Below are 26,755 nucleotides of genomic sequence, written 5' to 3'. Positions count from 1 at the left end.
TGGACACGTGAAGCCCTTAGTAGATGGTGGCTATTACTCATTGATGGGTTAGTGTGTTTGCGTTTTCCTCACAATGATGAACATTTTATAAAGAACATTCTGTACGTAGCAATATGGTGCACTTTTGAAGCCTCTATTTCCTTTCCTAACCTTTGGAGATGTAGAAGTGCTGATGGAATGTTATGTACATTTTTAAAGGACCCCGCCGCCCCCTTTCCCCAGAAAGGCTAGGGCTAGGCCAGTGGGCATTTCCTTGAGGCGATAGAGTGCCAACAAAGCATCCTTTTCCAGAGTTTTTCTGTCAAAACGGTAAGACAACACACAGAAAAGAATACTTCCACTATTATTTCCAAAGGTTTTGCTTTGGGAAAAACTTTTATTGTTAAAACAAATATTCAAAGTATCTCCATCATAACGCTTACGGTATTGCTGTAGGTTCTGGTAGAAAAGCCAAATTGGTTCTGCTCTGATCCTGTTTCTGGAAGTTCGCGTGCACTGCAGCAGGGGAAAACTTGCTCTCCCTCTCTCTCGTTTCCCTGATTACCTTCTAACAATGATATTACCCCCAACATTTTGCTGCGGCTTGTGAACACAGCTAAGTTGAACTGGACGTACTTAGTTTGACTTTTTAAACAGCTAAAGTGGTAACAGGTGAGGAGAGAACTGGGCCGAACTGTGTGGAGTCAGGAGGAGGCCACCGATTTTTTTTAAGACCGAGGCGAGAGAATTTAGAGCCCATTGTATATCCATTTTTAGGCTCCCTCTTTCCCCCAAAGTTTGTGCCAGTGGGCGTCTGAAGCCCCCAGAGTGGGGGCTTCTCTGGGTGGGGAAGCTACTTCAGGGTTACCAGCACCTCAAGGAAGTTTCAGGGCAGGATGCCCGAAACCGGCAGAACGCAGAAGCGTGGGACAGGCGGCGCCCGCCGAGCCAGTTTAGTCCCGGCTGGCTGGAGGCCCGCACAGGCTGGGGCGGATAAGCTGCGGGCACTGGGGGGCGGGGACATAGGGGCGGGTCAACAAGGTCGGGCGATTGTGTCGGGAGGCGAACAGGACGTTGCGGCGGCGGGCGGAGCCGGGGGCTAGTGATGTAAGGAGCGGGGTGATCCCACTGGGAGAATCAGGACTGCGCGGTGAGACCCCAGGGGTGTGGGGCGGGGGATCCCAGTCCCCGCCCCGTTTTCCCCGCCCCTCCCCCTGCCTCCTTCACGCCCCTCCCCCTCCTCCTCTCTGGTTGGAAAGTTTCTAGAATCTCTTCCCAGCGGCCTTTGCGGTTCCAACATGGCGGAGCTGACGGTGGAGGTTCGCGGCTCCAACGGGGCTTTCTACAAGGTACAGACCCTTTTGCCGCCTTGTCGGGTCTTCTGGGGGCTGGGGCAGGTTTGAGGGAGGGTTGGTGGTCCTGGGGAGTGAGGTTTGGGGTCGAAAAGGGCGGCTAGGCCAAAGCCCGAGGCCGCTAGGTTCATCGCTTCTCCCCCCTCCACCCGCGGTTTAACGGTCTCGGGGGCCCGGGCTCCGTTATGTTTTGAAACAACACGTCGGATGTCTTTTGCGTATTCCTATTTATGAATTTAATTCTTGGATGCTCGTGTGGCCCTTGGCGGGCCGGTGAGGAGAAGCCGAATGGCGGCACGGAGCTCCCTGGGAGCAGGCCCGAGCTCCGGGAGGTTGGGGGCAGTCGTGAAAGGAGGTGGTGGGATTGTGTGGTCACAGCCGCTCCCCCGCCCCTCGGACTGGGCCGAGCGGGAGCTCCTCGGCCCGCTGCTCCGACCCCTCCCCACCCCCTTGGGGGGGGCGCCTCGCGGAATCTTAGGAATTCACCTTTGTACTAGGGTTTCGGGCTAATAAACTTAAGTGTCTGAAGGGGGAGCGGGTGCCGGATTGAGGGTTAGGATCGAAGAGAAAACTAGAAAATCTTGAAATGTGGCGGGTAGAAATATTTTTTGCGGCCTGGGAAATTGGGCGGCGCCTTAGCCCCTTTATTACGGAAGAAAAGGCGAGAGTTCTAGGCTTTAAGATTTAAAATGTGAAATGGATTAAGGAGACACAGGTGGGGAGGTGACTAGTTTCTTTATAAGTTACCCAGTGTTTTGGGAAGGTGTTGAACCCTCCCCCTGAGGTTTTTTGTTTCCATCGGGTGGAAGGAGGTGCATTACTGTGGGATCGGGTCTGGAAAACGGAAGAGGAATTTGAGAGTAGAGGAATTTAGTAGGGGCTTCCATTGTAGGCGTGACATAGATGAAAATGAAATCCTTACAGTTTCGTTTTGTCATTATAACGGTCCTTTCTCCCGATTCTCCCTTTCTCCCAAAGTATGCCACGAGGTTACAAGATCAATACAAAATCTCCCCAGCTGTTGTCTGTCAGTCAATCTCACTAAGCCAGCATCTCAAATGTTTGAGAGTCCTGGCTATTTTTATGAAGGGCCTTCTCCTAATACAGGAGTAGTATTGTGAGTACGCAGAATGTATTCTCACTGGGTTTCGTTTCAGCGTGCCTTTTATCCCGCACAGAATTTTTTTTTACTAGGTGGTCGTAATTCCTATTTTCAGGAATTCCTAATTCCTTTCCTAGTTTACTAATTAGCTATGTGGAATTGGTTTAGCTATCACGTGGTAATAGCATGGTGGGGAATCACAGTTGGCTCTGAAGGTTCTCCGTAAGTATTTACAAGTTTAAATCGTAGATGGTTAGCATGAAGTAAAAACAGGGACTGCTTGGTGGAAAGGAGTCCTTTAATCCTTTAATGTGTGACTGGTTACATTATCAGTCTAGGTTTACAAACTAGGTGTCAGAGGAAAGACTTGAGTAAAATTTGAGCAGATACTTAGTTAACTTCTGTTCTTTATTTGTTTAAGATTTTCTTTGATGTGGACCATTTTTTAAAAGTCTTTATTGAATTTGTTACAACTCTTGCTTCTGTTTTATATTTTGGTTTTTTTGGCTAAGAGGCATGTGGGATCTTAGTTCCCCTACCAGGGATCCAGCCCACACCCCCTGCATGGAAGGCGAAGTCTTAACCACTGCACTTCCACGGAAGTCCCCTTCTGTTCTTAAACCTAATGGCTGCCTTCTCTGAACTACTGCAGATACAGTTGTGGCACAGTGCACAAAGAATGGGCTTATTCTTTTCCTGTCAAGGGTAGATAAGGTTCATCATGTTTGTATCATTTTTATTATTTGGCTATTCAGTTCTTGTGTAATGGAGGTATGCATTTTTTTCCTGGCATATCAAAATACAGAAAAGATTATTTTGCCTTAACAAATTATTTTCAGCATGTTGATGGTAGATACAGCACCATTTCTTTTTATCCAAGTATATTTTATTTATGTTGTTCACCTGCTATACATTTACTTTTTTTAAAATTTATAAGGTTGAATAATAAGATCGTCAGTTTGAATGTTTTAGTAAAGATTGTTTACCGTCTTACTTTGGTTTCCCAAAGTTTTTTTGTTGTTTTATATTGCTTTTGTCAGTTCACGAATCAAATGTCCCCATTTTGGAACTCCAAAGTATTTGTTGTTGATACCTGTCCATACTCTACAAAATCTGCTTGATTCTTAGACTTTGATTCCATTACCCATTTTTGCCTAACAAAGTAAAGTAAGGTGGTTTTTTGGCAGAGGTTGGGAAGGACCCTAGTCACGTTGTCTCTACTGAGATAGCACTTGAACGTTTGGAATTTTATGTCCTGCCATAATCCATTTGTACATGCAATTTGTGGAAACTACGGTCTTCGAACTCTGGAAGAGTTGAGCATGATGAAGTGGAAGGAGCCCTGCATTTGAAGTTAAACACATGGGAATTCTAGGTCTGTACATACTTCAGCTTACCGAACATTGTCTAGCAATGCACCCTTGACCAAATATCCCTGGGCTATAGTCTTTTGTATAAAATGAGGCTTTTGAAGTAGTTCAGTAGTCTACAGTATTTTTTTTTTTTTTTTTTTTTTGCTGTACGCGGGCCTCTCACTGTTGTGGCCTCTCCCGTTGCGGAGCACAGGCTCCGGACGCGCAGGCTCAGCGGCCATGGCTCACGGGCCCAGCCACTCCTCGGCATGTGAGATCTTCCCGTACTGGGGCACGAACCCGCATCCCCTGCATCGGCAGTGGACTCTCAACCACTGCGCCACCAGGGAAACCCTATGGTATTTTTTATCCCATGAAACTGTCCGTTTGAAAAAAATATTGGCTTACCGCAGAAGCAGTTTTATTAATTTAATTACATGAAGTTTTTGAGATTAATTTGCATATGGTAAAGTGCATCTTTTTTGACATACAGTTATGTGAGCTTTGATAAATGCTAACAGTTGTGTAGCCACTACCGCTAGCATGGAGGGATAGAATAGTTCCACCATCCCCTTAATTTCTATCCTGACCCTTTGCAGTCATCCTCTTTCCACACCCCCAGAACCTGGGGTGGTTTCTGTCCCCATAGTTTTGCCTTTTCCAGAATGTCCTAAACATAGAATCATACAGAATACTGTGTAGAGTTTTCAGTTTGGCTTTTGTTTAGCGTGGAAGTAATTTTATTTTAAGTAATTTTTTTTTAACTTAAAAAATAATACATGGTCAGTGAGGGATTTTAGAAACTATCAGAAAAAAACAGAAGTTGCCTTGAGATAACAGCAGGTAACATTTTGGTGTATTTTTTTCTTTCAGTGGCGGTTTTCAGTATACAGGTGATTGTGATTTTCCTCCTCATTTTCTCCCCTTTTCTCTGCCCTGCTTCCCCCAACACACTTGGCTGTAAATGCGAATTGCCATTGAAGAATTTCAAAGTCATGGGATTAGTAGCCGGTATCATCATGCTTGAGGCAGTACGCTGTAGACATTGATTAAAGATTTTTAGTGGAACTGAAACTTAATTGCACAAAATAATTGGAACCAGTGAAGAAGATTCAACCCCCAAATAGGATAGTTTCTTTTTTCCCCCCAAATATTTACTCAAATGATTGCATACTAAATACTTTGTTCTGCATCCTGCGCTTTTTACTTAACAGGGGATCTATGGTAGTTAAAGACATAAAAACTTGATATACTCTTGTTTGAAGCCAGATAACTCTATAGGGGTTGGGAAGAATGGGAAATATGGTAATTAAGCACTTGATGGGGGATGTAATTTTATATAAAAATTCGCTTTTATAACCTTTTTTATCTGGAGTGCGGCATCATAGGGTTTATACTACTGGTCATTTAAGATGCCTTTTTCCTTTTTGTTTCCTTTTTAAAGCTTTCAGATGGAATTTACATTCTCTGATAGTGTATTTACAGAGTTGTGTAACCATTACCACAATCTTATTTTAGAACATTTTCGTTAACCCCAAAAAAGCCTTGTGCCCATTTGGGGTCATTAAAGTGCTTTTTAACTGATGTATATGATTTCAAGCTTTGTAATAGCATTGCAGCTTGCATAGCCGTGAGCAGAATATAATTTTAAATAGAAGTTGAAAGTAAGTCACTCAGTTTCTGGCTCTTGGAGAGGAAAGTTTCCATGGTGTTCCAAGGAAATGTGTGATCTCTAAGATGGCTGAATGAATTTTCAGGCCTTCTCTGTAGAAGATAGAATTACTTTTAGATCTCCGTGATTTCTGGTTTTGACCGTGTAATTGATCAACCACAGAACATTTTAAAGTGCTGTAATATTTGCAAAAATTTCCTTTTTGCTTTAGTTTAATATTTAAATGAAATTTGAGAGTAATTAAATCATGCAGTAGGTTTATTACGGCTAATGATGATGGTCTGTAGAGTTACAGTAAAGGAGTTGTGTTTTGAAAATGTACTGACTTCAGGTTAGTGTAGAATATTGTTGATTTCTTTGTGGAGATTAGTAATTGAGGAAAAGATGGTTGCTCTCTTACTGGGGACACTATTAAGTTAAGAACATACAGTTCCAGATGTTATGAAGCTATTGTTAGTTGTACATGTTTTAAAATGCAGTTTTTTAAATATGTAAAAGAACTAGGATTTAACTAAGTGAAAAGGCCACTTAATTTTTAAAAATAAAAGTTAAATATCTTTCCTGTGAAGTTTTGTTTTTGTATTACAAGAACAATGTGTAATTAATGAAAAATCTGAAAACACAAAAGCAAAGAAAGAAAACTGTAATCTCGGGACTCCCCTGGTGGCGCAGTGGTTAAGAATCCACCTGCCAATGCAGGGGACACGAGTTTGAGCCCTGGTCCAGGAAGATCCCACATGCCGTGCCACAACTACTGAGCCTGCGCTCTAGAGCCCGTGAGCCGTAACTACTGGGCCCATGTGCCACAACTACTGAAGCCCACGCCTGTGCTCCGCAACAGGAGAAGCCACTGCAATGAGAAGCCTGCGCGCCGCAACTAGAGAAAGCCCGCGTGCAGCAACAAAGACCCAACACAACCAAAAATAAATAAATTTATTTAAAAAAAAAAACCCGTAATCTTACCTATCTAGAGAATTTGTTGTCAAGGCTTGGCTTTTCTTACAGAAAACATACTCTTTTCCATATTTTTCTTTCTATGCACCTTTGTATTTTTTATATCATCAGATATTTGTGTGTATTCTGTGAGTAAAATAATGGTTTACTATTATCTGTTTACTGTTACTATTATCTGTTGTTTACTGTGTATTCTTTGAGGCTTGTACATGTATTTCCTGATTTTGTTCTCTCGGACTGCATGAGGTATGTGTTTTTATCCTCATTTTACATATTAGGAAACTGACAATAATGATTAAATAACGTCCCAATTACACTGTAGCTGAAATGAGATTTAACGCCAGGGCTTCTCACTTCCAGTTGTCTAGTTCAGCATAGCATGAGAGGTTTGCCAAAGGAAGTCTCACGGCAGTAAGCTTATGTTTTAGCTAGGAAGACAAGGCAGACACTTGACTGGATAATAACAACTCAAGAACTGAATTCTCTACCACAGTGTTAAGGATGTAGCAAACTTGCTTTTTTGTAGTTGAAGAGCAGTATTGCATTCTATGATTGACCCCTAATTCTCATACTAGCTAGTTTGTGAGGGCTTAGGTTTTTCATCCGCAGTATGAGGCACTTGGATTTCTTTTGACAATTTATCAAGCGGTGGAATCTGCTAGGTTGTTAGTTCACTAAGGTCCTGTCTAGCTCTAACAACAATAATAGCTATTATCTATTGAGCACTCAGACTATCAGACTGTGTAGGTACTTTACATGAATTTATCTTACTTAGTCCTCTCAGTCACAGTGAAAGAGATAATGTTACCCCAGTTGAGGAAACTGAGGCTAAGCGAATCTATCCATAAAATTAATAGGCTGATTCAAGATTCATAATGATGTTTTGGACTTCCAGAGAGCCTGATCTCTAACCATTATGTGACTTTTTTTCCAAGTATGAATATATGGCTTATCAAATTATTAATTATAAATTATTCTGATGAATACAGTGGGAGTCAAGAGGACTGAATTGGGAGGATTCCTGGAGAAATGATTTGAGCTTTGCTTCACATTACAGAAATCTGCCATTTCCGATGGTAGCCACTCGTAATGGGACTGAAATATATTAGCCTGAATTGAGATGTGCTTTAATTGTAAAAGTTATACTAGATTTCAAAGACTTAGTATGAAAAAAGGAATATAATAAGACTGCAGTCTTAAAATTTTGATTACATGTTGAAATAATATTTTGGATATATAGGGTTAAAATTATTAAAATTAACTTCACCTGTTTCTTTTTACTTATTTTAATATACTTAGAAATTTTAAAACTAGATATATGACTCAAATTATAATTTGTGCTGGATAGTTGTGATTTATACCATCCTTAATTGTTAGCTTTATAGTGTTTGTTATGTGTAAGGTATTTTGGGAAATGTTTGAAATGCTTTTTTATATATGTATATGTATGAAACGTCCTGTTCAAATTTTAAGGTGTGGCACAGTAGTTATCAAAAGGCTTGAGAAAATTCTTTGGCAGATGTTTAGCTAATAATAGTAAATTCTATTGTGATGCTGGTGTAAAATTTTCTAGGACCAAATCTAAATTTTCTAGGACCAAATAAAGAATAGCTTGAGCAAAACAAAATTAAGCAATGCAAAGCATTACTTTTGTTAATCTGTACGTGTAATATCTATTTACACGTAAAACAATCTCTTCAATTTATTTTTCCTTACATTAAAGAGGCTGGTAGCCATGGCAAAATTGAACCAAAGTTAAATCTAAGTTAAATGTTAGTTGTTATAACTTGTCTTCCGTACTCTGGCCTCAGCATTTTTTGCTTAGCTTTTTTGAGAACATGAGTAGAGGTCTCCCCAGTAATGACTATGAAATTTATAGTTGTTGTTGGCAAAGCAACATGGCATTTCCCAGTATTTCTTCAGAATCAGGAATCTCATTTTTCGGGTTCCTATCTCCGTGCCTTTCTTATTCTGGCTAATTAATAATAGTAAAACTTCTTGGGACTTCCTTGGTGGTCCAGTGGTTAAGACTCTGCGCTCCCAGTGCAGGGGGCAGGAGTTCAGTCTGTGGTCGGGGAACTAAGATCCTGATGCTGCACAGCGTGGCCAAAAAAAAAAAAAAAGTAGAACTTTTCTTGTTTCATAGCTTTTTGCTTTAATAGTTTTCCAGGTTATTTTCAAGTCTTACGTTTTCCAGTGACTTGATATGTGTAGTTAGTTCATTAGTAGACCTTCAGTACATATTTGTTGAATGAACAAATGGATCAGTCATTCTTGGTTTCTGGACACTCTTTTGACTTGTTAATATTTGTATAAATGCATATATCCAAAACTAAATTATTTCTGATTTTGATTCAAACTGAACTTAAATTTTTTTTTTGAGGGGTTATACATTGATCCTGGTCAAGCTCAAATATGTACCAGAACTTTATGCATATATGGAATTACAGAGAACTTCAACTCAACTCTTGGCAACAGGAAAGTCATTATAGTTTTGTGTGGCCATTTGAAACCTCTGAGTCTTTCTATTTCAGGAACTGTTGGATATTATAAACTTGTGAAATTAATAAGCCAAGAACATTACTAGTATGTAAACATTAGTAGATATTTATGTATTCTTATGAAATCCTCACATTTTCATTGTCATTTTTTATTCAGAACAGTTAAATGTTCAGTACTAAGGGATGCTGAAGGCTTGTCTTGAGTAACTTTTTTCCTTAAAAGAACATATTCCATAATGATGCAATAATTTCTGTAATACATAATGTAATTAGTAAATTTGTGGATTTTATTTGTAGAACATGTGTCTATTGATTTGAAATAATTTCCAGACATAGATGTAGGTCCTTTTAAAAAAAGTGTGTATTGTTTGAAGTTAAGAAAATTTTTGATTGCAGCAGTCTTGAATGTGCTCGTTACTGGAATCAAATAACAACCCAGATCTTTTAGGTGTTGTATGTAAACATCAAACAAACGAGTTTATTACTTAGAATGTGGATTTGAGATCACTAGAGATGGAAAAATTAAAAATATGTGGGGAGTGGTAATGTGTATATATATGTGCTGTATGGAAATAGTGCTGATTGACAGAGTATTAAAGATAATCTCAACTCTTTAAAAATATTTATACATGCATATGCAAGTGTATAATTTTATACATATGTATAAGCATATACAGACTTGCTTTATTGTAAATTTTTTTCTTTTTCCCTTGGTTTCCCTTCTCCACATGATCTCTCATTCACAATCCATTTAGGTAGCCTGTTTATAGCCGAGTATACATCGTGCCAGATTTTTCTTCATACTCATAGAATGTACATAGATACACATTCAGATACAAACGTAGGTGTTTTTCAATACTGCTCTGTAAAAATAAGATAATCTACATCTTGGCCATTTTCTGTTGGAGTGTAATTTATTTTTTAATGGTTGCATATTTCACCATAAGAATTACTGTGAAATCCAGCCATTCCCCAGTTAATAGACACTTTGTTTTCAGTTTTTTCCTGCTCCATGTGTTTCCATTGGATAGGTTTCAAAGAGCGAGATAGCCTGGTGGAAGGGAACTTTTACCTGTTAACTCTAATAAATGTTAACAGGTTACATTCCGAAAGGCTTAACGTTTTGTATTTTCTCAATTGATGAATGTCAGCTTTTTTTTTCTTACATCCTTGCCAGAAATAGGCATTATAATCTTTGATTTTTGTGAATCTCTTGGATGTAAAGATTACAACTTTGATTTGCAAATCCCCACGTGTGAATTTTAGTGTTTGTTGGCCATTAGGATTTGCTTTTCCATAAATCACTTGTTTTTCCCCATTTTCCTTCTGGGATGTCCTTTTTTGCTTTTTGAGATTTCTTAGGACTCATTATATGAATACCCCCTCCCCATCTATAAATTGTTAACTCTGGTATCCCTGGCCGTAGAGGAGTTCTGTTTTTTACACACTGAAGTATTTTTTCCCTGTTAAGGGTTCAGGGTTTCCAGCCTGGTTAAGACAGCCTGTGTCCAGATTATACATACAGTTCCTTAGGTTTTCTTAAAGTGTTTTATTTGTTTATTTCATATTAACTACATCAGGTCTCATTTTGAATATCATAGGCAGTTTTGCTAGCACCATGTATTAAATAATAATTCTCTGGGGTTTTTTTGTTTGTTTTTTGTTTTAATGCGGTACGCGGGCCTCTCACTGCTGTGGCCTCTCCCGTTGCGGAGCACAGGCTCCGGATGCGTAGGCTCAGCGGCCATGGCGCGGCCATGGCTCACGGGCCCAGCCGCTCCGCGGCATGCGGGATCCTCCCAGACCGGGGCACGAACCCGCGTCCCCTGCATCGGCAGGCAGACCCCCAACCACTGCGCCACCAGGGAAGCCCAATTCTCTGTTTTAAAGGGTTTTTTTTGTTTCGTTTTTGTTTGCACATGGGGAAATTAGGTACTGTACTCATCAGCCAGATTTTCCTCACTTCTAGGATTGGGATGGGAGGAAGTCTACCATCTAGGAGATCTGGGTCCCATTCAGGATTGATAGAACCTTCTGAGAATTGCTCCAAAAAGTCTCTGGGGTGCCCTGGGAAGACCATAAAGAGTTCCTAAAAGAGGATATTATGACTTGCTTTTGGGCAAGTAAAGACAGTTAAAAGAGTCTTATTTTCCTTACCTTACTGCTCTGGGCCCTCTCTTCTTTTACCTGCTGCATAGTAAGTAGTGGATCTGAGACCAGTCTTAACCGTAAAACCAGTATATTGTATTGCTCAGTAAGTGTTTTTTTCCCTTTCCCTAATAAGGAGTTCTTTCTGTATCTGTTAACTGTATATACAGTCCAGAAACATAAAGTGTTTATTAAATTCTTTAAATTACTTGACATAAAAGTTCCAGGAAGATGAACCGTAGTATTTTTGGGGGGAGAAGGAATAGCTTTAAGTACTCTTGGCACACCTTTGAGTGCCTAGGAATTACCTTAGTTTAAGAAGCTTCAACTCCTTCAGTTTGCAGACTGAGACTCGTGTAAAATTGCTTAGGTCTGGGAGTCCCTAAGTCAGTTTTCTCAACCTTACAGTTTCTCATCTGAATTATAAAGCAGAGGAACACCATTTTCTCAATTCTTCCAAGGATTGTGCATGGCTAGTACTATTTTAGATGCATGGGAGAGAAGTACATTACACACAATGAATGACTTAGTGATTGGGCTGTATTCTCGTAGAACCCTGATTAAGAAACAGTTTGCTGTATTCACTTTTCTCTTTTTTTTTAATCCTGTAAAATGGATCATACATGTGTAGAGTGCAAAAGCAGGACAGCAGATGATTCTGACTGTTGACATGTTGATTGATTTTAGGTATCAAAGTAAGCCATGGGTGGAGATGTATATATAATTGGAAGTTGGGTTTTAGAGTCCAGGGAACAGGTTATTTTTCCATATGTAGACTTGGGAAATCAGTGGAAGAGCCGTACAATTTCATTGTATTTAAAATGGCATCAGTTGTAAGAGGCACTAAAAAAGAAGAAATGTTGCCAATTGATCTATGAGTGGTAGTTTTATCTTTTAAAATTCTTTTCTATATCACCTGAAAGATTATCTTTAAACATTTGCATACATAAGGAAAATAGAAGCAAAATAAATTGGCTAAAATATTTTCAGGTTCAGATGATTGTGTTTCTTCTCACAATATCTTCTTCAGTGCCATGGAGAGCATTGATGTTGCAAGCATACTTTAAAAGGGCTCTCCTCTATTATCTCCAGGATTTTCTTCCAAGAATTTTCACCCACTCTTCAAGTTTTGATGCTGGTGCTTTCTTGATTTTATCAGAAGGTGTCAACAGAACAACCTTCTGGTAAGAAACCTAAATCCTTCCTAAAATGGTACTTCATTGGTTTGCTGAATGAACTATTGAGGGGTTGCAATCAAGTGCCAGAGAAAATTGCAAGCAAACCAAGTTTGAGCATGCTTAACAGTGACATTTATATCCTGGCAGCCATTCAGCTATTGGCTATTCTAAGATGCCATCAATTATAGGAAGCATCCTGATTGCAGGGATGCAAAATTGTTAGAATTGATGGGCTGGGAAAGTAGACTGGGGCCAGAGAATGAATCACTAAACAAACTGATAATTGATCAAAGAATAACAAGTCATTGTCCATTTTGTCAGTTCTTGAAGAACAAAAACCTGAGGCGAATTTTGCATAAATTATGCTGTTAACTTTTCTTTTCTCATGGGTTATAGTTTTGTGATTACATTTATCCACAGCAGCAAATTTTAACTGTGGAGTTTGGGAGAATGGAAAGTTTACCCAGTCAGAGGAAAGGCCCTACACGATCTAACAAACTGATTCCAGTGCCTCTTAATGTTCTGAGAATTTATTTTAAACAGTTTATTTTTATTTTTTTAAAATTTTATTTTATTGAAGTAGAGTTGATTTACACTGCATTTCTGCTGTACAGCAAACGGATTTGGTTATGCGTATATATATTTTTCATATTCTTTTCCATTATGGTTTATCACAGGATATTGGATATAGTTCCCTGTGCTATACAGTAGGACCTTGTTGTTTATCCATTCTGTATAAAATAGTTTGCTAATGTCAAACTCCCAATCCATCCCTCCCCCACCCCCCTCCCCCTTGGCAACCACAAGTCTGTTCTCTGTGTCAATCAGTTTATTTTTAGAAATACAGCATTTTATCACAAATTTGCTTCAAGAATTGAGCCATCAACTGTAATGTCTTAATACATGGGAAAAGGCAACTAAAATACAGTTATTTGACTGTTGTGCCAAATAAATATAAAATTTTTAAATGTCATACCAGTGATCCTGAGAAAGACTTTAAAGAGAAAAACTGGAGTAGATCTTAAATTATATAAGAATACTTGATCAGGTTTGAAGGAGGCAGTAATGTGACTGTGAGAACTTTTTGCTTGCTTAGGAGAATAAATGTGAACTAGAGGTTTGATTTCTGATGAATCCTTGCTTTTACCACTTGAGATAAGAGTCATTGAAAACATAGCCTCCATTTAGGAAGCTTGTTCTGTGTCTTGCTGGTCTTTTTTGCTCAGTCTATTGGCAATCAGTAAACTCTTCTAACAAGAATTTTGAGGTTTAAGAGTTACAGCTTTAGGGTGTAAGTGTTGGGTTTTTGGGTATGGGCTTCCGCTTTAAACCTCATTTTGAGGATTCAGGCTGTCTGACTTCAGGTAGTAGTTTGCTGAGTATTAAGGGTTTTTTTAGTATATAAATTTATTTGTTTATTTTTTGCTGCGTTCGGTCTTCATTGCTGCGCACGGGCTTTCTCTAGTCGCGGCGAGCAGGGGCTACTCTTTGTTGAGGTGTGTAGGCCTCTCATTGCGGTGGCTTCTCTTGTTGCGCAGCACAGGCTCTAGGCACGTGGACTTCAGTAGTTGTGGCGTGCGGGCTCAATAGTTGCGGCTCACAGGCTTAGTTGCTCCGCGGCATGTGGGATCTTCCCGGACCAGGGCTTGAACCCGTGTCCCCTGCATTGGCAGGCGGATTCTTAACCACTGCGCCACCAGGGAAGTCCCAGTATTAAGTTTTTTTAAGTTTCTACTTCCCCCGCTTTGTAAGATAGGTGAATTTAGTGTTGTAATGAATTGTAATAATGGGAGGCCATTAGTGGATTTTTGAAAAATCTGAAGTAGCAGATAAATTTGAAATGATACTTTTCAAAGGAATTTTTTTAGACTAGGATGATACGTTCCTAATGAGTTTAGTAGGAATGTTCTCAAAGGGATTCATGGATCTCTGTAGATTGCTAAGCCATCACTTAAGCAAAGCCTCTGATAAATTGATTAGTATATTAAACAAGGTAGCTGCCTTTCCAGTTGTAAATTAGATTTTGATATTTTGTTCTGGGACTTTGCCTTAAATAGGCTTTTTAGGAATGGTGCCTTATTTCTTCATAATAGTGTTGCTGCCAGACGTAACCTTTTACAGTTTAAAACTGTGAATTAGCAAAAGCATTTTGTCATTTAATTGATAATGATTTAATTGAAAAGAGTTCCAGACAGAAGTTAAGGTTTTATTTATTTTATTTATTTTTTTAAAACATACATTCATTTATTTTTTGGCTGTGTTGGGTCTTCGTTGTGGTCCCTGGGCTTCTCTCTAGCTGTGGTGCTCAGTAGTTGCCTAGTGCGGGCTTAGTGGCCCCGAGGCATGTGGGATTTTAGTTCCCAGACCAGGGATTGAACCATCGTCCCCTGCATTGCAAGACCGATTCTTAACCACTGGACTACCAGGAAACTCCCAGAAGATGAGGTTTTAAATTCAGCATTTACAGCCTCCTAGGGAGTAAAACTTCGGGGCTATATAGATGTATATAGTTTCAGCTTCTCTTTCTCTAAAATAAGGGATCTGGAAGGTCTGTAGAAGAAATAGTGTTTCTCTTCGGAGTGGTTTTCCCACAGCCATCTGTTCTGACTTTTGACTGTATTCATAATCTCATTCTTTCAATTCTTGAAATTCATTCATACCATGTGTATTATTGCTTATCAATAGGATTTTTTCTCCCTATGACTACCCTCATCGAGTTGAAAAACGTTTTTTTAGCTGTAGTGTTCTGTAACTTCAAAAATGTGTGTTTAAGTTAAGCACATGTCTGGAATGCACCTTGTTCTTTCCACAGGCCATTGAAGCTCCCACCTCAAAATTGCCAAGCACCTTGTCTTTTTTGTCTTGATCATTGTAGCTTTAAAATAACTTTCAGTATTTGGTACGGATAGTGTTTTCTCATTATTCTCTACCCCATTTGAAAGTTGCCTTACTGAATGCCTTCTTGTTTGTTTTTAATATAGGCTTTGATGTAATTTTATTAAGGTTAACTCCGATTCCCTCAACAAAATTACACATTCCTTTGTGTTTTAGTTGGATCCCATTTAGGGGCATGTTGAAAATTTTAAAATGTCAAGAGTGCTTTATGTTTCCCTAAATAGTCTATTTCTATTCATTTGTCAAGTTTCACAGATGTCTGCACATAGGTCGTGTACATTTTTTTGTTGTTGAGGGCATTTCTAGGACCATGCTGTTAGCAGAATATTATTTTGTCTTTTATTTTCCAGTGCTTATTTTTAGCTAGAAAAGCTAATTTGGTTAACTTGCCACCTTACTGAATCTTTGAGTTTTCTTTTTAAATTTTTATTTTAGGCTAGATTGGTTTTGAAAAAAAAAATCTTCATTTAGTGCTTCCAGGGATCAGAGATTCCTGCTATTCCCTCTGTTCCTCCCTTACTCCTAATTTACACATAATTTTTGGCATTCCTGGGTTTTTATTGTATGATGCTCTGTTTGTTATTTTGTCAGGGATAGCATTCTAAGATATTTTGATTACACTTTAAATATGTTATTAAAGTGCCTTGTTACTTATCGATGATTATTTTAAATTATAGTTAAGAGTTTCGAGTGTAAATATATACCAGGCTTTGTGAATGAACAAATTAAGGGACCATTTTATGATGGCTTGGGCTTCCATGTTTGTAGGTGTATGAGGAGAAGAAAAAGAAATGTCAGAGTATTCTAAGAAATACGGGTTCTGGACCAGATGAGTATGAATAGGAAAAGAGACCAAATCCCCAAAGGTTGGACTAACAAGAAAGACAGAAGTTATGGAGACTTAGTCATAAAGCCGCCCCCCCCCTCCCGCCCTCCACCCACACCATGTGCAGGAAAATGTTGCCATTGTTATTTGGTGTCTCCTGACTCTCAAACATTTTGGCAAAGGCCTAACCCTGCCATTTTCCATCTCTTGAATATATAGGGACCTGCCATTATTCTGGTGAATTGAAAAGTGTTGACTGTGTCCTGTATCAAATGCATCAATTTTATAGAGATCTGGCCATTAGAAACCCTTTATCCCTAGAATCTAGGGTTTGGGGATTAGAACATATTTTCTGATTGTTCACTACAGTCCAAATACACTATTTGGGTATCAAGTTTTTAGCTTATTTAATCTGATGCCTGAAAGATATTAGCAATAAGAGTAGGTTCCAGAGCTGTATTTTTTCTTAAAGTATGTGAACAGTGTGTGCACCCAGACAAAGCTGATGCTGATGTTTGTGGTGGATGTAAAGTGGGGGTGGGGAGCAGTATAAGCACTGATTTTTAGATAGGAAAAAACCTTTTTATTATAACGAGGAGTAGAATTTCCCAGTGATTTGGAGCTCTCATTTGCACTTACGCTGTATAAATTATACAGAAATGATAAAGATTAATGAAACATTTCAAACTCTGAAAATTGTGAAGGACTAGAAAATGTTAGTGAAAGTATAAATATGACTAATCTCTGATGGAAAGATGTTTTACTCTGATACTCATGAATTTGGTAATTCTCAGTTTATGAAAATAGTCCTTAAAAATGGCAAGGGTATAATAGAGATGGATTTGCTGGTAACATAACTATGAAAGTGCTGACCAAAATGGTTGCTGAAAGTAGATGTGCGGATGAACTAGTAGAAATAGAGAAACTGGCCAGGAAGTCGTCGTTGTAGCGTGATCAGATAATCACAGCTTGAACTAGATGGCAGCTCTTAGTTTTTAGCTTTGGGAGGAGAAAGAAGAACAAAAAATGTCCTCCGAATTGCAAGGCAAGAGCTACTATAGTACTGTTTTTTAAATTTTCTGGCAGCCACTGTATATCTTTTATAAGTTTATTTTCGGCTGCTTTGGGTCTTCGTTGCTGCACATGGGCTTCCCTCTAGTTGCGGCGAGCGGGGGCTGCTCTTCCCTTGTGGTGCACGGGCTTCTCATTGCGGTGGCTTCTCTTGTGGAGCACAGACTCTAGGCACACGGGCTCAGTAGTTGTGGTGCACAGGCTTAGCTGTTCTGGCATGTGGGATCTTGCCAGACCAGGGATCGAACCCACGTCTCCTGCATTGGCAGGTGTATTCTTAACCGCTGCGCCACCAGGGAAGCCCCAGCTACAGCACTCTTGAAAGTGTCTTGAGTTTTAGACCTCACATGGAGATATATGCATTGAAATTTCCCATAACACACAAGTCGATCACAGGCATTTCTAGCTGGAGAGAGATCAAGGCCAAATTACAGAATCATAAAATTTAGTAGCAAATGTGGGAGGAGGGTACTGAGAGACTAGATACATGACTTACATACATTCTGTGATTGGTGATTGAAAATAAAATGATTTTATTTTCAGCCTCATTGGTTACTTTCTTCTCTATAAGGCTTTCTGTATTCAGTTCCAAAGATTTTCTGGGGTGGTAGTGCTGATCTGTTTGCTTTTTGGTTTTTCCACCGTCAGTTTGTTCCTTAGTCTTTGGTTTGCTAATTTGCTTAAAATAATATCTGACACATAGTGTTTAAATATTTTGGGAGGTAGGTTAGGTAAACAGATGTATTCATTTTTGCCATGTTTTAACCAAGTACTGCAATTGTGTGTATTTAATTAGTTTATAGTGTACATTATGGAGTGTAGTATGATAAAGACGTTTCAGAAAAGTTTTTGCTGAGTACCAAGTGGTTCAGTGTGTAAGCATTTGGCTTGAGAACATTGCTCTTCTGATTGACAGTAGTACAGTGTCATTTAATGTCATTTGTAATCATGAAAGAGAGAGGTTAAGTAACTGCCAAGGTCAAACAGCTCATGAATGATGGAGATGGAAATCAAACCCAAATTAGCCTATTCCAAGCTTTGGGTTATTATTAGTACTCCATGTTGTTTTTGTAGCTCTAATATAGTGGTTTAGAGTTAATGTAACATTTAATTGAATATTTATTTCCTTTTAATTTCTTTATAGGGATTTATCAAAGATGTTCATGAAGACTCCCTCACAGTTGTTTTTGAGAACAAGTAAGTTATTTTTTTATTGATAGAGATCCTAATTTTGAAGACTTGGTAGTGCCAAACTGTTTGCTTTTGGCTGTTTCTATTGCCAGTGGAAAATGAGTGTGCTTTTGGGTGGGTGGGGGGGTCTTTGGTTTGATTATCTTTTTGAGTTCAAATAATTTTAGTTTTTGATGACTTCACCTGGTTTTCTGCTCACAATTCACTTGGCACTTTTTCCATGACCCCTTTCTTTGTCAAATCACATGTGGACGTGAATCAGTAGTTTTTGCAAAAATAGACGGCACGAATGGGATTATAATATGCTTACTTCTTAAAAACACAGAATTTTGAAATGATGTAGATAAGTATTAGGCTGTCTTTAATTACTTGATTATTCATAAGGAATAATAAAAAGTTGTATAGATATTGTGAAGGTTAGGTAAGTTGTGCTAAAAACGTTAAAGACCGTGTTCTGGGCTTGGTTAGGAAGGGTTATAAAGGAGCACTGTATAATTGAAGGTCAGAAAAGAAACTGGTCAACTTTCACTTTTAAGCTGCTTCTGTAACTGCCTCAATAGATACTGGCCCAACAGCTGTTTCTTGTAGAAACAAGTGTTGAGATGATTTCTGTCTTTCAGCAGCTGCCATTTAGGACAGTAAAGATGAAAGAAAGCACTCAAATGTCTTACTTATCTCTTTTTTTGCCCAGCGTTGGCACAGGGGAGCCATAGGAGTATTTTACATGCTGCTGTACCTCCCAGGCATGTGAATGACCTATTAGAACTTAAAGTAGGAAAGCATTTAGCTTTATCAACTTAGTTATAAAATACAACCCACAAAAAATTAAGCAACAGCTTAAGTAGTAGTTTTAACACATTCGTATTTGCTACAAAGATTAAAAGTAAGTTTTTTCTAGGTTTTAGTTACAATGTATGTGTTCATTGTAGAAAAGAAATTGTATCTGTGTAAGAAAATTAAATCCTTTCATAATTTAGCTATTCAGAATAATTGAGTAGTTTTCTATATTTCTGTGAACATGTACATTAAGAAATTATGCAGCTTATATTTTATAATCTCTGAAATTGTGTTCCTTAATAAGTCATTGAGTGGTAAAAGTGTTTGTAATAAGTTGATCCCACTATTGCAGTTCGTTACTCTGAACTTACCCTATTTCATTTGCAGAATAATGTATGTATTGTTACCTTAGGATGAGTAATTTGGAGGCAATATATAATTGTCAATGATGTTAACTATTTATAAACTTCATCAAAAGCCATGCAAAATCTGTTCTACCTCAACAGACTACTTGGAAAAAGATTTAATACAGAAGTTGTTTTTCTTTGGGGAAAGCTAAATGATTGATTTGAAAAATATACAGCACTAAGCATAGACTACATAGCTTCTGTATTAGGGGCTATTAGAATAATACATTTTAAAGTTGTTAATTCCTTTTCTAATCCTTCAGTTGGCAACCGGAACGCCAGGTTCCATTTAATGAAGTTAGATTACCACCACCACCTGATATAAAAAAAGAAATTAGTGAAGGAGATGAAGTAGAGGTATGTATTTATAAGTTTATTTTCTTGTGTGCATTTTTTTTGTTTCAAATAAATATTCTTGTTGGAAAATCTGTTTAGCTGTTAGAGAATAAATCTAATTCCTTTTCTCCATTCTTTCTATTGGTAATGGCTGTGTAATGTAGCAATGCTTGAATTTTGGAGCCAGAACTGGGATTAATGTCTCAATGCTACCATTTTTAGGTTTGTAGCCTTGGTCAAGTTTTTTTGTTTTTAATGACTAAAGTGAAAATAATTTGAGAACTAAAGACGATAGTGCATTTGAGTTGTTTTGCACAGAATTTGGCGGAGACAACTATATGACGTTGGTCATTATTTTCCTTTTTTTTTTTTTTTTTTGCTATTTTGCCTTGTGCTTTTTCCTCAGTATCTTTGTGCAGTATTAGTAGCTATCCTTTATTGTAGTGATCATTAGTATAGTTCCTATGTAACTATGAAATATTATAATTAGCATATACTGCCTTTTTGAATATTCTAGAAATATTCAGAAAAATTTAAAAGGAAAAAACCAAAATCACTGCCTAGAGATAAAAACCACATTTCATGGTTTACATATTCCCAGGCTCTTCCTTTTTTCTCTTTTAAAAAAATAAAAATTGTACTGCTTCTTTGTATCTTGCTTTTTTCACACTTAGTAGATCTTGAATGTCTGTCTTTTATATTTATTTTTTATTAACATGCCTGCTGTTATGTAAAAAGAAACTTGGAAATAATTGTCAAATAGAAGCATAATGAGTTTGTTGGAGATAGAAAATTTCATTTTCGATTTTTAAGAAATTGGTACCTCCGAGGAGCTCAAATATGCTAAAATGTATTTCTCACAAGGAGTTGTCTTGATAATGTTGAAAGAGATTTTCAAATCTCATTTGTACCTAATTTATGTAGGCTGGGGTAGGAGAACTGGGAACACGGGTCAATCTTTAATGTTGAAACAGCTATCTGAAAACACTTAACAGTACGTACTTTGTGCCATACACTGTTCTGAGTGCTTTGCACGTGAACTCATTTAGTTACTTACCACTTTTATTCTTAATAATTTTTTTAATGGTAAATTTTCTTTTGAGTTAATTGTAGATGTTAGGCTAGAAAGTCAAATTGTAGGACTTTAACCCCTAACAACTTGAACTCACATTCTAAGATTTTGCCTAGATTTTAATTCTTGCTCTAGGTAATTAGAGCAAGCATCCTGCTTTTGCTAAATCAAAGCATGTTATAACTTAATTGTGTCAGGGTGCCACATGTGTGGCGGTCATTTCTGTGAGTAGTGCTTTTCATATTTTTAAAATTGTTGTTCAGACAGTTATTGTTAATGTAAAGGCTCAGTTTAAAGGAAAAACTTTGTGGAATGCTGAGGGTGTTGTTACAGTGTGCTTTCCTCAGTCTCAATCTGGGAAGATCCTGTCCAGTTCCTGGACCATCTTTATGGCTTGCCTCCCCAATTGTATACAAAACGTTATTGAATGATTTGGAAATTGATGATTACAGAGTGTTTTATTTCACTTTCTGTTTTATGGTTCAGTCTTGGTGAAATTTGTTCCCTTAAAATTAATGAGAATCATGGTCTGGAATTAAGATACTGTTACTTTGTAATTTTTTTGTGCTTTTGAAATTTTTGAAAATTCACATAGGGAAGAAGTTTAAAATTAATCTTGCCACCTGTGGATTTATTGTTCTTTTTTTGTTTTGCTTTTTTGCCAGCGTTAGGAATTTATTCTTATGCCATGGAATGAATGCTTAGGAATTATGGTTGTTAGTGCTTTATATTTTGAGCCAAATAACTTTATGTAAGCTCCCCCCCTAAATTCAAAGTAACAAAGCTTAATATAAAAAGTGAAATGATACAGAGTTACATAAAGTAAAACGTGAACCTTTCCTCTTAGTGTAGGTATGTAGGTGTGCTTATCTGCCCACCCCAGCTTAAATCTCATTTAAGAGATGTCTCTTTAGATTTTTTTCTTTGAATTTATAAAGAATATGTGTGCTTTTTTAAGTTACAAAAATTGGGAATACATTTTATTTGTGATTTTTGTAGTCAGTTAATTAAGATACCGTAGACATTTTCAAGTCTGCACATACAGATTTAACCTCATTTTTTCTCACCACCCCATGATACTCCTTAGTATAGGTGTATCATAATTAGAAGTCGTTGAAATTATTGACAGTTGTTTTTTGCTTTTACCCCCCCCAAAAAAAGCAAGAGTTAATGTCCTTATGTAAATCATTTTCTGTTAGTATAAATCTTGGTGGTTCAATTGCTGAATCAAAGGCATGTATATTGAAAAGTTTGATAATACCAAAATATACCATTTTGTCCTCCAAAAATGCTTTTTGAATGACCACTTCATAATTTTGCTAATACATTAAGGTGTTTGTTTCCTCATAGATTGACTGACTGGATTATTATTAATCTCATCTGTAAGTTTTCATAAACATGATAGAAGGAAGCTGTTGTCTTCTCTGTCTTATGAACCTTGATTACTAGTGATATGGAGTGTCTTTTAAATTAGTTTATTGGCTGTTAGGTTAGCCCCTTGTTCTGTTTATTATCTATTTTATTTTTTGCCCATGTAGTTTTCGATGTTGGAAATGTGTACATTTTATGGGTAAGTTTCTGTTATATATTTTTTCTCCCAGGCATTCTTTAAAAAGCTGTGCTTTAGTGGCTTTTGCCATTAAGAATTTATATTTTTACTTATTCAGATCTGCCAATTTTCCCAGATTCAGATCTGCCAGTTTTCCCAGCATGGCCTCCAAGATAACCCATTTTAGTACTTCTACAGAGATGCCCCCCCCTTTTTTAAAGAGTATTTAGGTTTTTAATATAACTTGAGGGCTTCCCTGGTGGCGCAGTGGTTGAGAGTCCGCCTGCTGATGCAGGGGACACGGGTTCGTGCCCCAGTCCGGGAGGATCCCGCATGCCGCGGAGCGGCTGGGCCCGTGAGCAGTGGCCACTGAGCCTGCGTGTCCGGAGCCTGTGCTCCGCAACGGGAGGGGCCACGGCGGTGAGAGGCCCGCGTACCGCAAAAAAAAAAAAAAAAAAAAAAAAAAAAAAAAACTTGATTCTTTTTAGGGTAATTTATTGCATAGTATATTGATTTTTTTTAAATTAAGTCATTGGCTACTGTTCTTTTTGTGCTAGTTGTAAATACTATAATAGCAGTGGTAACAGCTGACACTAACCCATATAATATATATATAACTAACTGGCTTTTTAAACACATTCTATCAGTTTGACATAATAGTCTCTTGAGGGCCTCTTCTAAACTCTGTGAATACTTTAATTAACCTTTCCAAGGTTCATGTAGCCTGAAGGTTAGGAAGTTGAATAACCAGTGTAAGTTTTTGTCCTGAATGTTATTCTTTCTAATATGTCATGCTGTATTACAGGGTTGTCAATTTTGTGCCACATTCCCAACTCTTGTTCTTTTGCAGCTCTAGGAACCCTTCCTCTTTGAAGAATGGAAAGGTGACTATGATTTGGCCATTAGTAATTGATTTAGAACAGAAATGATCCAGAAGGGAGCTTTTCACTAAGCTGTCCAGGCATTTATCTAAAGTTCAGCCATACAACAGAAGACCTAAATAGACATTTTTCCAGAAGACATACAGATGGCCAACATACAGATGTTCAACATGGCTAATTATTAGAGAAATGCAAATCAAAACTACAATGAGATATCACCTCACACCAGTCAGAATGGTCATTATCAAAAAGTCTACAAATAATAAATGCTAGAGAGGGTGTGGAGAAAAGGAATCTTCCTACACTGTTGGTAGGAATGTAAATTGGTGCAGCCATTATGGAAAACAGTATAGAGGCTCCTTTAAAAACTAAAAATAGAATTACCATATGATCCAACAATCCCACTCCTGGGCATATATCTGGAGAAAACTGATTTGAAAAGATAAAGGCACCCCAACGTTCACAGCAGCACTATTTACAATAGCCAAGATGTGGAAGCAACCTAAATGTCCATTGGCAGATGAGTGGATAAAGAAGATATGGTGTACACACACACACGTGTATATACACACACAATGGGATATTACTCAGCCATAAAAAAGTGAAAGAATGCTATTTGCAGCAACATGGATGGAGCTAGAGATAATCATACTGAGTGAAGTAAGCCAAAGACATATTTTATGATATGACTTATTTTTTTTTAATTTTTATTTTTTTAATATTTTGGCTGCGCCACGCGGCATGTGGGATCTTAGTTCCCTGACCAGGGATTGAACCCATGCCCTCTGAATTGGAAGTGTGGAGTCTTAACCACTGGACCGCCAGGAAGTCCCCATATGATCATGTGGAATCTAAAATATGACAAGTGAACTTATTTACTAAACAGACTCACAGACATACAAAACGAAGTTGGGTTACCAAAGGGGAAGGGGCAGGGGATAAATTAGGAATTTGGGATTAACAGATACACACTACTATATATAAAATAAACAACAAGGACTTACTGTATAGCACAGAGAACTATATTCAATATTTTGTAATAGCCTATAATGGAAAAGAATCTGAAAAAGAACATATATACACGTGTATATATATACATACATATATACACACACACAGATATACACATATATATATATATACAAAACTGAATCACTTTGCTGTACACCTGAAACTAACACAATATTGTAAATCAACTATGCTTCTATTAAAAAATAATAATAAAAAATTCAGCCATATGAACTTTCCATTCTTGTAGGTCAGGTATGGTTAAATATTGGCGATTTCACATGGCTTACTCTAAAATTTTATTACTTTACAAACATGTTTGGCTACTTCAGGCTTGCCCTTTCCAGCCAATTTATGAGACTTAGATGAAATTATAAAACATAAATTAGTGTCTGGTAGTGGCCTCAAGAAGGCACTATACGGCTTATAATAGAAAGTTGGTTTTGAAAAGTGTAAGATTCAAAGGTTTATTTTTAAACCTAATTGGTGGCTTTGTGTTGATAAAAAGTGGCATATATTTTCAAATCTTTAAAGTATTTAATATAATTAATTTTTTTGACAAGTGTCTGCTTAATAGTTGATTTTGTTAGCTAAAGATTGCTAAGAAAATTGATAATTCCCTGGTGGTCCAATGGTTAAGACTCTGTGCTTTCACTGCTGAGGGCCTGGGTTCGATCTCTGGTCAGGGAAATAAGATCCCACAAGACGCGTGGCATGGCCAAAAAAAAAAAAAAAGATTGCTAAGAAAATAATGCTCAACTTGTAAAGTTGGAAATGATGGGAAAATGAAGAGTTCTTTAGATTCTCTTAAGCTGGTTATATAGTATAATGTTCTGGGATATTGGAAGGGCAGTAGAAAGTTTTTCCCCAGTGATTTCACATGTGAGGTGCCTTATTTTTTATTATAAGATGCCTACCTTATTCAGCAAGTTAGTAACACACACAAACGTGTTACATAGGAAGCCTGACATCTCAAGCTAATAGATAATTTTATAAGACTTTTTAAGTTTTTCCTCTTGGGTTTAACATATTTGATATATAAAAACTTTTTTTTTTGAATTGTGAAGTCTTCTGGTTGAAATACGGATAGGCAAGTTTTTGTTCTTGTGACATACACCTTTTCTTCCATCTTTTATGACAGATAGTCAGACATTATGGTTCTACATCTTTATAATTTAGTTATAATCTTGGGATAGGTCCCTTGAGAGAAATTTGATAAAGGGATTAAGAATAATTTGATGTAGAACATTCCCTTACCTTACAATTTTTTTTTTTAATTTGGCCATGCCGCATGACATGCGGGATCTTAGTTCGCTGACCAGGGATCAAACCCGAGTCCCCCTGCAGTGAAAGTGCAGGGTCTTAAGCCACTGGACTGCCAGGGAAGCCCCCTTACCGTACAATTTTTTTAATTTAGTATTTTACTTATAAGACAAATACAATATACATGTATAACTCACATCTTACCTTTAAAAATGTTTCAGTTTGATTCTTGCAACCAGTCCGAAGATTTTAGCTGTCTATAGTTAGTCTTTCTCATAATACGAAGTCAGCGTTGTTAGTTTTAGTGCTGGGGAATGCTCATATGTTAAAGAATAGGTGAACATATTCTTTATTACTTGTATCTTTTTCTTTTGGGGAATGGGCAGTTTCCAAGACTTATGAAACCCATTTGTTAAAGTATCAGCCACAAATACTAATGAGATAATACTGTTGTGTAAGTAGATAAATCGCATTAGTGTTTTCTAGATGTTAAGCTTGCTTTCCTAATGTACATTTTCTATTTCTTCATAGATTGTAATGAGATGAAATAGATATGAATAGTACTCAATAAATGTCTTTCATGTAGTTGTAAAACAGGTCATTATGATTAAGCATTCAGTTTCATGCTTAACATTTAGAATTAGGTAAAAACTGGTAGAAATTGTCTACTGCTGGTGTTCACATTATTTCTATTTGGTTATAACTTTGAAAGGCATCGTTGAACATTATTAACTTGAATGAAAAGCTGATAACGTTAGGATCCAGACTGGAATTCCATTTAAGTCATAATTTGGTTGTGTGCTGGAATTTGGAGGCTAGTAAGGTTTGACTTGGATTCATTTGGTAGAAAGAATACTGAAATAGGCTTTTGGAATTTAATTCTTCCATGAAACTGTAGCCTTCTTCAATCTGGGTACAGTTGTGTTTTTAGGTCTCTCATGGGCACTCCTTAGTCTTTTTTTAAGCTCTTTCTTGGATTTGAAGAAACTTAGAATGTTAGAGAAATGAGGGCCATTGCCTTAGATTGTGAATTGCTTTCTTGGAATAGTTTGGGGATTTAAGTGAATTGAAATCTGAAGTAAGGGAATTTCTGTGAGATGCTTTTACTCCAATGACGTAGTCATAAATAAATTGAATAATCTACATCTCGGACATAGTATGCTAGGGCGTGGTTTTAACACTGGGTTATTAAAATGACTTTTTATTGTGTTGAGTACACTGTTCATTTTGTAAAGGATGTT

At 37.5% G+C, this 26,755-nt stretch overlaps 1 protein-coding gene across 4 annotated transcripts in view; it reads left to right on the top strand.

Moving 5' to 3' along the window:
- The first annotated feature begins 1,044 nt into the window (after nt 1-1,044).
- The window catches only part of FXR1 (FMR1 autosomal homolog 1), a 57,023-nt gene continuing 31,312 nt past the window's right edge, over nt 1,045-26,755 (top strand). For 2 of the 4 annotated variants that reach the window (XM_082625445.1, XM_082625447.1), the window contains exons 1-3: nt 1,047-1,328; nt 18,175-18,227; nt 19,669-19,762. In XM_082625445.1, coding sequence (XP_082481571.1) covers nt 1,278-1,328; nt 18,175-18,227; nt 19,669-19,762 — 198 coding nt within the window. In that variant the 5' untranslated portion in view covers nt 1,047-1,277. Of the gene's footprint in view, nt 1,329-18,174; nt 18,228-19,668; nt 19,763-26,755 lie in introns of all 4 variants that reach the window. The other 2 variants (XM_082625444.1, XM_082625446.1) reach the window with 2 other exon arrangements.

This window comes from Mesoplodon mirus (assembly GCF_964341445.2).
Source record: "Mesoplodon mirus genome assembly, chromosome: 6".
Taxonomy (NCBI): domain Eukaryota; kingdom Metazoa; phylum Chordata; class Mammalia; order Artiodactyla; family Ziphiidae; genus Mesoplodon; species Mesoplodon mirus.
This window is presented reverse-complemented; position numbering and strand designations above follow the sequence as displayed.